Below are 11,259 nucleotides of genomic sequence, written 5' to 3' on the forward strand. Positions count from 1 at the left end.
TTTCACCAAAAACCTGAAAAATCTCCAAAGAAACAAGTTTTTTTCATGAAAAGTCTATTTTGGGAAAAAAACCACCATTTTCCATCAAAAAAATATTGTCAAAGGAAAATTTTCAAGCAGCTGTAGTTAAGAGTAATATGGAAAGAGACACAGAGGCCTCTTCTACACTTTGAACTTTTGCTAAAATTTCCCACTTTTCCTACCACCAGTTTAGCTCTACCTGCAACAGCCCATATGGGAGCAAAAGTATAGGCAAGGCTTTGACAACCACTGGAGTTTTAAAAGCACAGCGTGATTTAGATCTGCTCAGAGCTCTGCTCTTTAAGCACTAGAGGTTTCCTGGAGTCTGTCTACACTAGCTTTCCCACCACGGAGTGGAACTGGTGATAGCAAGAGTAGGAAATTATTAACACAAAACCTAGTTTATATCCACTCCAGGGAAAAAGCTAGATTTACACATTAAAAGCAGAAATAGATCATTAAAATGACAAAGAACCTTTAGAAGCTGAATATTTTGCTATAAACCTAGGACAGAGGACAGTGTATACCAGGAAATTAATAAACCCCATACCAAAAATCACAAAGGATCTGATATACAAAATACAATTTATTGAACACATAAGTGCCTTCTTAACATTTCTACATATTAAAGCTTGAGCATAAGTGGGTGTGTTTATCTTGCCAGAAGAATAGTTTAACTTCTGACAGCCACAAGATCTGCAAGTTTAAATTCAGGAAATTTAAAGTAAGTCACTCTGTAGAAAGCTTATAGATTTCAAAAATATTAACCCAAAGTGCCGCATTTTCAAGATATAGCCTCTATTTATAGGTCCATAAATCTGTGCATGCTAACTTTTTTTGGCACGTTTGAACATGCTCATGTTCTAATCTGCATGTGCAAACCCTTTTGTGCATGCAAACTGTGTGTAAATGAATTCTGTCATTTGCTCATGCACAAAAGATGACAATGTTTAGTCTCCTGTCAAATTTTGAGATTAAATATTGCAGATCTTCCTCTCGCATAACTCGTTAACTTTGACAAGATTTTTGCCTAAATCAGTGTTGTGTGATTCAGCACAAAACCTTTTGTGTGTGACTTGTATTGTTCAGTGCCCACATTACCAATATGATTTACCACTTACCAATGCCAGGAGTTTGTACAGCTGAATGCCTTTCACATTTCCATTGACCTCTGCCATTACCAGTGCAGATGCACTGAAGCAGGTTTCCTCGGTTATCCTTCTTGCTCCAGGTATCTCCAATTCTGTACGAAGTCTTGGTGTCCTGATCATTGCACCTATCTGCAGAGGAAAGGAAACATTTATAACAAAGGAAGCAAGACTTAGTTTTTCCTATATTTAGCAGCATGCCAATCACAAAAGCAAATATACTAGGTCCTTTGTTGATATTCCATGACTAATCTTCCACAGTACAGTTTGTCTTCCACTACCGAGCTCCATCACCCCTACCAAGGTATCCATATGCTTTAAAGCCCTGACTGTATTGCAGAAAGGCACATGCTAGGAAGCCACTCTAAAACACTGGATGAAATCCTGGCCCCTTGGAAGTCAATGGCAAAACTCTCATTGATTTAAATGGTAAAGGATTTCACCCAGTGATTTTAAACATTCTTTCCGATAACACCTTTTTGCTCCCAGTGTGGACAAGGCAGAATGGGAAACCAACTCCTGGGTTACTGCCCACTCTTGTGAATAGTTTTCAAAACCATTTTAAGCACCTTGTTCCTTGTCCATATTGTGGGGAAAACCCTGCTTAAGCTGAAACCAGTTTAAATGTTGTTTAATTCTAAATGGTTTCTTAGCATGGTCATTGCATGCTGTAGACAGGGCCCAGTTGAACCTCGTGGGCCTATTTCACATGGAAGGAACTAAATCCTGTTTGATAGGTAATATCTTTGGGTCAAATTCTTCACCCAGAAATATGCAAGCAACTGCCATTATAGTTAATGGAAGTTTCACATGTGCGTCTGGGAATTCTGTCTTTAAATAATCTACCACCCATGATGAATTGAGCAAATAGGTTCAAATGATAGCATAATAAACTACTTCTAGCTGCATGCAGAGCCACATGGATTAACTCATTCTTCTTCCATTACAGCATTTTACCCTCACATGCAACGGCAACTCGATACAATAACTCACATTTAATCATGGGTCAAAAACGCTTTCATCTACTATATGAACAACTATGGAATGAGGTACGCATCACTTCAGATTGCCATTGCGCTAGAGTACATTGGGTCAAAAACTAACATGTGGCAAACACATTAACAAATCACAGGAGATAAAATGACACAGTGCTGTGTATTTGCCAAGAAAGTGGAAAGTAGCTACAGGGCTGGTAATGTATTTATATGTATATGAAAATGTGGACACTTGGCCTCGAAAGATCAGGTGTCTCAGGATGGGCACCCAAGAATTTAGGCACCCAAATCACTATTTACTTTGGAAAATCTTAGCCATAACACTTATATTTTATCCACACATCAGTACTTACAATACTATGTGGGCCACAACTATCATTTTACACTTAGACAATGTATTTATAGATGTGAGTCCATTTTGGAAGCAAAACCCATTTTTTTCCAATAATGAATAGGTTGCGATTTCCTATAAGGTCCAACAGTAGACTCCAGAACTGTGAGATGAAGGACACTGCCTAATTGTTTGTGTTGATTATAATAAATTTGAAGCTTGCACATAACATGCTCTCTTTCTGCGTTGTCCATTCCCATTTGACAATTAATTATTTTCCCCCCATGTGTTTTCAAACAGAGTCGAAATGGTCAAGGCTGGTTTTGTTTCATCGCTTATTTCTTGACTAACCTCTCTCCAGAACCTTGACTTTAATCCCAAACCTCTATGTGTTTAATTCTTTACAGTTCTATTGTTTATATTAGCAAAAAGCTATTAGCTTTGTATCTCAAGGCAATTGGGCATGAGGCCATTTAAAGGCTACAGAGGAAGATCTCAAAACCCATATAACAAAGGTACAAGAGACCAGGTCAAATGACCTTGGGGCAGATGTACAGCTGGTGCAAATTGTCATAGCTCCACAATGGAGCTTGTTTTACAGTACAGTCATACTAGAAGAGAAGGCAATAAGCAGAAGTAACTTGTAAAGGCCCCATTTACATGTTATAGGCCAATCCACTGGGATATTTTGCAACAGTGTAGTTGGATTGGTACAAAGTTGGAGTGTAAAAGTGATGTGCTGGTGTTAAAAGATCTTTGCGCAATTGCAGAGTGTTTACACTAAAGGTTCACACCATTACCAAAATCCTCAGTGTAGACAAAGCATTAGACTAAATAATCATTGTTTTGGCTTTCAGATGTACTAGATTATGTTAAAAAAATGACAAACCCTGCATTTTTAGAGCTCTACAGGAATTTTTGGATTTGTTAATAATACCAGAATCTCAAGAAAGATAAACCAGGTGACAGTTTCCCCTTTAAAGGCACCGTGTCTCCATGGGGGCAATTCTAGGCCAAACTGTGTATGGTCTGTAACCCAGCACAATTCCACTGACTTCCTTGTGGGATATGTGGAGTGTAAATCAGTGCATAACTACACCTACTTCTCTATGTAATATCAAGCACATCACACGCTTGAAGTTGTCTCCCTTTGTCTTACTTAAGTGTCTCAGCTTGTGCATTCTGGGCCCCAAAGAAAGGATAAGAAAAGGCATCATTTTAGAACCTGAGCTTCAGCAGAATGAAGTGCACCTTGGCCATTCTGCATAGTGTTGGCAAGAGAAAATCGATACGTACTTCTGGAGGTACAGGTGATATGTCCATTGCCTTCGCCTAAGCAAGTGCAGTCCACCATCATCCAGCCTTGGTAGGGCTTCTCCCAGGTCTCTCCGACAACATAGGATGTCCCTGCAGTGTTATCGTAGCATCTCTCAGCTGTGGGAATGGAGGAAAAAAGACAGGGTTTTTGTGTTTGTTTTAAATATTTCTAAAAAACAGGGGCTCTCATCCTGGGGATGGCAACCCCCTGGGAGTCACAAACAGGTGTCCGGGGGGGTCATGACTACCTTTGCCTTCCCATATTGGTAGATGGGAGGAGGCCACCAGAAAAAAAAAAATGTACCAGGTGAAGTTAGATCAGGCTAAAGGCCTGAATCAGTTCAAATGAGCATCCTTTGTTTTAATATAGGATTCTTTAATGACATCTGTTAAATACTTCTGAAGCCTGATCTCTCAAAGAAATGTGTCAAAAATCACTACGTACCTAGAGGTTTGCAGGTCCATTCCCCTTTCCCGTTACCCAGACACACACATTCTAACATGTAGCCACCCGTCTCGTGTGGTCTGCGCCAGGTATCGCCAATCTTGTAGGACTGACCCCCTTCATGGCACCGATCTGTGGCAAACAGAAAATGGTTTAGTCATCACCTAGTTGAGAATTGGGTCTGTGTATATTCACTGTAGAATAGCAAACAATCCAATCCCTTGTCATGTAAACGGCATCCTCTTCAGCCATCCCAAGGCAATGTGAAATGAACTTTTGGCGAAGATAAATGCGAAGAGGAAAAGAGTTATTGTCAGGGAATCAGGGCCTGCAGCAGAGCTAATCTCCAGGTGGCCTCATCAGTACAGCTGGCTTGCCGCAGGCTCCCTGATTGGCCATGCCACCTGATTGGCAGCAGGAGAGTGAGTTTGTGGGGGGGAGGGTGAGAAAACCTGCATTTGTGCTGGAAATGGCCCAACTTGATTATCATACACATTGTAAGGAGAGTGGTCACTTTAGATAAGCTATTACCAGCAGGAGAGTGGGGTGGGAGGAGGTATTGTTTCATGGTCTCTGTGTATATGTCTTCTGCAGTTTCCACAGTATGCATCCGATGAAGTGAGCTGTAGCTCACGAAAGCTTATGCTCAAATAAATTGGTTAGTCTCTAAGGTGCCACAAGTCCTCCTTTTCTTTTTGTGAATACAGACTAACACGGCTGTTACTCTGAAACCTGGCACTAGGAGGCCGGCTGTTAAACCAGCCGCAGCAATTTACTGGCTGTTTGATGCTCACACCCACCACTGTTTCTACTCCTGCCTTATCTTGGGCCTCTGCCTGAGCCCCTCCTTGCCTTCTACCCTGCTTGCTCCAATTCCTGCCATCTGGTGTGACCTGGCCTTTGGCTCCTGACTCTCACTTGACACTGGGCTCTGTATCCAGTTCCTGCCCCTCCAGTTTGACCCTGGGCTTTAGCTGCTGACTCCGGCTCTGAGCCTAGTCCTTGGGGGCCCGATGCCTGCTCTAACCACTAGGCTAGACCACCCTCATTCCGGTTGGCTGACAATTATTGTCAAAGGGCAGCACTTTCTTGAACGTCAAAGAAAGAGTTCCAAATAGAAGAGTCACTGATGCTTTCTGAAGTTCTTCAGTCACCCACAGCACTCAGGTGAGACTTTGGGGTTTCATCAAAAACATTTTTTTTTTGCAGGAAAACATCTCTTTTTTTAAATGATTTCTTTAGGCTTTTTGGTAGAAAATTGCTAAAGAAAAGAAATTAAATTTTCTTCAATTTCAAATCACATTTTTCATTTTGTTTTAGTTTACAATTTTTGGTTGTATTTCAGTGTTTAAAAACCAAACCAAAACTTTCTCTTCAAGTTTAATTGAACTGAAAACTTTGGAGTCAAATCAAAACAAACTTTCGTTTCATTTAGACATTCCCACAAAAGTTTAAAAATTTCAAATAAATTATTGTTCACAACATTTTAAAGAAAATGGTTTTTCAACTAGCTCGATTTAGGCCTGTTGAATTACCTAGAACCAGGAGGCCCAAGAGCGCTAGCCAGAATTTTGAGAACAAGGGGCAGGAGCTTATAGTTGATATTCTGATATTAATCCAGCTAAATCTAAAATTGAATGCGCTGACAAACTGTAGGCCAATTCAAAGACCTGGATGGCAGTGTTATGATCAGATGGATTTGTAATAAATACATTTTGGATCCACTAGTTAGCACAGATCCATTTGCTGAAAGAACAGCAAGTGGAGTATTGCAATGGCTGAATCTGAATGGATAAGGATCATAGCACTGATCAAGATTCAGAGGCACCTGACCTTGGTCTAATTCCTAAAATGACCAAACAATCTGAGCAATAGCAGTGATAGGACACCTAATTCAAAGCCAACTGCAATCATGGGAGTCTTGCCACTGATTTCAGTGTGTTTTGGATCAAATCCATGATGAAGAAATGGAAGTCGGAGATTAACAATCATTTAACATCTTGAACCAGAAATCTCCCATTACTGATTCTGGGCAAAACTCAGCCCTGCCCAATGCAACTCCACTGAATGCAGGGCAGAACTAGCCCCTCGGCCTTTGCAGGATTTCCTTCTGTCCGATATTGAGAGTTCATGTCTGATGTCCTATGGGAAATATCCAGCACTGCATGTTGCAAATAAACGACAAACCAAATCAAATCTGCTATTGTATGAAAGATGCAATAAAGCTGTGATTCTCAAAAACAGCACAGGGACTGGGAAATCTAAGCCCAAATATACTGATAGAGTGCTCTTCAACTACGGTAGCAGAAACTGTTTTGCAGAGAGAGTCTAAATCAGGAGCTAAAGAGAAGTGGTTAAGAAGTGACTTAAAGAGAGACCCAACAACTCAAAGGAAAGGCGCTCCAGATAAAGAGGCAACAAAAGGAAAGGGTGAGAAGACAGCAGAGGGGGAGCGGATGGTGAGAAAGCCAAGAGAGGAGAAGCATAATGGGTAAGAAGCTCATTGGGAATGGTCTGAGAGATCACAACCTGGCCCCCTGAATCTCCAGCACACAGATTCTCAGAGTGGGTGTCACTACAGAGGCCATGTTAAGGGACACATCCTCAGCTGGTGTAAATCGGCACAGATCTATTAATGTCATTGAAACTATGTTGATTTTCACCAGCTGAGGATTTGGCCTTCATTCTCTGCCGTGAGTAAACGCTGCTCCACTAGAGTTGCCCTCAAGAGTCAATGCATCTCTGATATCTGAGCTGAAATACTTTTTACGAGTCCTACTGGCAGGGCACTAACACACTTATCCCGCTATTTTTAACATGCCTTTAATTTGCTCTTAAAGGCCCAGTCCTGCTAGCCTTGCTCACACAAATAATTCCATTAACTTCCATGGGACCATTCATAGACTATCAGGGTTGGAAGGGAAGAGGATGAGCTTTTTCAGTGGAAAGACTCCAGTTGACTTCCGTGGGCTTTGCATCAGTCCCCATACTCCTAAGCAATAAGCAATTCTGCACTGCACTTGGGGCTGTCATGTCAACCTCTCAGGAACATGCACAACACTGAAGAGCAATGGCTCAAGCAATATGATCTTTGTTACATACTTGCAATGGTGCAGCTGATTCGCCCACGTCCAGCGCCGATGCAGGTACAATCCCAGATCATGGAGTCTTTGGGGCGCTCATAAGTCTCCCCTACCCGATAGGTAGATCCAGTGTATTTGTCAAAGCAAGTTTCTTCAGCTGAGGGGAAAATAAAGTCCATGTGATGATTAATTAATGCGCAGGCTGTAGCATTCAAATTGCAAGAACACAAACCACATGCACTCCTATTCCCCTCCCTCCCTCACCACTGTTTTTCCTTATACAGGAAAATTCAGATGTGTCTAGTTTTCTCTGAAGAGTAACAGCCACATATTAGTGTGGCAGCATGAAAGTCGGCAGAGTGGAATTCATTCAAGCACTGAGGGCTCACAAAAGGCCCTCTACCCGACTGCAAACCAGCTGATTTGTGCTGCATCAGCAACAAAAGACAGCCATAAACCATCTCATCAGTTAAGATAGGTTTATGGCTGCTTTGTATCACCAAAGCAGACCAACACAGCCAGAGCAAACCAGTGAATACAGGCCAGTAAATAAAGTTCAGTTTGATTATCCAAATGTCCCTGTTACCCCAAACAGGGTCACATCCCCCCAACATCTCTTACATTTAAAAATCCCTGTTATCCAAAACCTAAATTTTATCCAAATTTATTCTGTGTCTCCCTATGACACTTAGATAGTTGAGATCAAAATAATCATAAATCGGTATAAGAATAATTATTCCAACCTTACACCCAACTATGCAAGTTATGCTTATATGCAAGTTAGAAGGACTGTGAAACAAGTTGCAAACGAAAGTCAACTTTTAAAATGTTTTTAAAAAATATTTGACAACATAAGGATATGAAATGCATATTAACAGTTACAGACAATACAATCAAACAAAAAGTTTAGAGAAGTCAGAGCTGAAAAGTTTGGCTCCAGATTTGCTGTGTACTCTGCATTTGTTAGGGATTTCAAATCTAGGGTCAGGTCAGATCATTATAGAGATGAAGCTGGCTGCAAAGTTCAGATTCAGATCCAAACTTCAGGTTGAATGTTATTTGGGCCCAGGGTTCTGATTCCAGGCCCATGTCTAATGAAGACTACCTCTTAAAATCTCGGGCCAGATCCTCAGTGTAAATGACTCTCCTGCCCATTAATGTGAGCGGAGAGTCTGATCTGTGGTCTACCATTTTTTTAAGGCTTATTTTAATTGGCCTCACAACCCATTTTTCATTCATCATGACTCCTACCAACTTACCTTCAGGCTTGCTTTCGCAGTTAAAGCCTCTGCTTCCCCCATAGCAGGTACACACGAGCATGTTCCCCAGGTAAATGCGTTCCCATTGTTGGCTTATCTGATAATATCTCCCATTATCATAACAGCCCGCTGAAAAAGAAACAGAAGTCTTGGGTTACATTAGCCTCCTTCAACCACAGAGCTCCAAACAAAAGTCAAAAAGGAGAGTTAAATCATGCGTGGACTATACATTAGGTCCTGATCCTGCATTCTTTGCACATACAAAACTCCCACTGAGACAATGGGAGTCTGGGATACACAGAGAAAGCAAGATCAGGCACCTGAATGTCAATCTACACCACGTTAAATATTGTAGTAACTGTACGGGAGTTGAGAGAGACTTTGAAACAAAGAGTTAATAGACTCAAAAAGAAAAGGAGTACTTGTGGCACCTTAGAGACTAACCAATTTATTTGAGCATGAGCTTAGTCTCTAAGGTGCCACAAGTACTCCTTTTCTTTTTGCGAATACAGACTAACACGGCTGTTACTCTGAAACCTGTCATTAATAGACTCAGAATCTCATCTAGGGCCTGATCCAAAACTCCATTCAAATCAGTGGAAAGACTGCCACTGACTTCAGTGGGCTTTGGATAGATTCCAGCCACTGTAGGATTGTTTTCCAGGTTTACATTTACAAGCGTTTTGTCCAGGTCAGTTCTAAGTGTGCCAAGTAGCAGGGCTTCCACCACATCCCTTGAGAGATCATTTCACAGCCTGATAGATCTTTGTGCCAGGAAGCTTTTCCCTGATGCAGCCTCAACTTCCCCAGATGCTTTCAAAGGTCACGGCAGCAATTGTTCCAGCAAACATCTCCCAAATTGTGTTTGCAGACAGAGTGTTTTAGTGTTTTGCTTTTAGGTTATTTTTAATTACATGTAATAATAAAACTATTGTTTTCTTAAGTAAGGGCTCTAATGAAAATCATATACCCAGAACTGAAACATGAAAATATCAGCTGTTTAGTTCAAATAAAAGTTTGGCATATACATTTCATCACCATTTGCTGTAACTAAAACAGATCCTGTTACACTATACTTCTGCCTCAGTGACAAAAAACACAGAGGCAAATTATGCTATGCCTACTTGAATAGTACCACTGGGGCTACTCAGAGTCAACTGCTTAGGGAAGGGTGGCAGAATTTGCCCCACTTGGGCTGGACCCGGGGAGCATCAGAGAGTAACTCACAGACATTCAAAGGCAAACAGAAAACTTTCCCCAAGCTCACTAGTGCAGCGCCCGCAAGTCCCTCGGTCTCTCGAGGCGGGGCTTGTTGCAGCCTGGCTTGGAAGTGCTAAAAGGGACTAAAATCTGACCCAGCTGCTGGAACCACTGAGATCACTTTGGATCTCCACTGATCCCCGAATGCACAAAAATGCACCTACACCCAGGGCTGCAGCCCGCGTCGGGAGGTTTTGGCTTGGTCTCTAAAGTCCACTATTGGACCCCCAAGTCTCCCCGACAGCTGTGGCCGTGTCCCCCCCCCCCCCCCTCGCGGTGGCTCTGTGCCCCCAGATACTCACGTTTACTCTGGCTGCTTGGAACCTGTGGCTGGACCATTTGTTGCGTTTGCCTCCTGGTTTTGGCTACCTTGGGCTGCGAGCTTTGCACCCCGGTGCCCAGGCACAAGGCAAGCAGCAGCAGCCGCAGCCGCCACCCCGGGCTACTGGGCATCTTCCAAGGCTGGCGAGAGAGGGAGGGAGGCAGGGAGGGAACGGCACTCGGGAGAGACGCGGGCTCGTGGCTCTTCAGGCTGCAAGCCCCGGGCAAGCCGCTCTCATCGGGCTCGTCTTCTCCCGGCCGGGGCAGGGACTTGGCGGCTCCCGCTGCACTTTCCTCCCGGGCTCTTTCTCCTCCTCCAGCCTGCGAGGGAGCGGCAGAGGGCCGGCTCCAGGGGGTTTATATAGGCCCCTGCCCCGGGGACCCCCCGGCAGGGCTGGCTGCAGAGAGGGGGCGGGGAGGAGGGTCCCCACCAGGACACCCCTTTGCCTCTCTGATTGGTCCAGGCTCCTGGCTGACGTCATGGGGGGGGGCGCATCCAGCCGCGAACAGCAGATGCTGCTCGCGGGAGCGGCCGCCCCAGCGCCGGGGGCGGGCGGGGGTGTCTGGAACTTCCCCGGGAACTTGGCTCAGTTGGGGGGCAGGCGCCGGGCAGGGATCCTGGCCCGTCCCTCAAACTCCCTCAGCTTCGCAAAGCAGAGGATGCTGAGCCATGAGAGGTGGGGAAGACCTGGGAAGTCAAATCATAGCCCCCCCCTCCCCCCCCCCACAAGGGGCCAGTGCAGGGGCTCTTCATTCCCTTCACTGTACTGGGGGTGGGGATAGTGAAAATCAGCCCAAAGGAAAAATCAGTCTTTATTTTAATATATATATACTGTAGACACTGAAAGCACCCACATCATTTTGGCAGCCTTGAAAGGTGTTCGCAAAAGGCACTGGAAACACTAAAAAAAAATTTTTTTTTTAAATAAACCCCTCTCCTACTCCCTGCAAGCTTATCCATGGGGGACCTGAGGTATTACACATTTAGTACAAGGGAAGCATTGTTTTGCACATATCTAGAAACTAGCCATAAATATAAATACCAAAAAAATCAGGGGAACTCCACCCCCCCACGAAAT

The 11,259-nt window shown here is 43.5% G+C and overlaps 1 protein-coding gene across 3 annotated transcripts in view; it reads right to left on the reverse strand.

Moving 5' to 3' along the window:
- FN1 (fibronectin 1) overlaps nt 1-10,474 on the reverse strand; it is a 68,160-nt gene extending 57,686 nt beyond the window's left edge. For all 3 annotated transcript variants that reach the window (XM_077829837.1, XM_077829836.1, XM_077829835.1), the window contains exons 1-6: nt 10,162-10,474; nt 8,600-8,728; nt 7,360-7,497; nt 4,258-4,389; nt 3,792-3,929; nt 1,143-1,301 (exon numbers count right to left, since the gene is read on the reverse strand). In XM_077829837.1, coding sequence (XP_077685963.1) covers nt 1,143-1,301; nt 3,792-3,929; nt 4,258-4,389; nt 7,360-7,497; nt 8,600-8,728; nt 10,162-10,312 — 847 coding nt within the window. In that variant the 5' untranslated portion in view covers nt 10,313-10,474. The remainder of the gene's footprint in view (nt 1-1,142; nt 1,302-3,791; nt 3,930-4,257; nt 4,390-7,359; nt 7,498-8,599; nt 8,729-10,161) is intronic.
- Between the last annotated feature and the right edge of the window lie 785 nt (nt 10,475-11,259).

The sequence above is a fragment of the Eretmochelys imbricata genome, chromosome 11 (assembly GCF_965152235.1).
Source record: "Eretmochelys imbricata isolate rEreImb1 chromosome 11, rEreImb1.hap1, whole genome shotgun sequence".
NCBI classification, from domain to species: domain Eukaryota; kingdom Metazoa; phylum Chordata; order Testudines; family Cheloniidae; genus Eretmochelys; species Eretmochelys imbricata.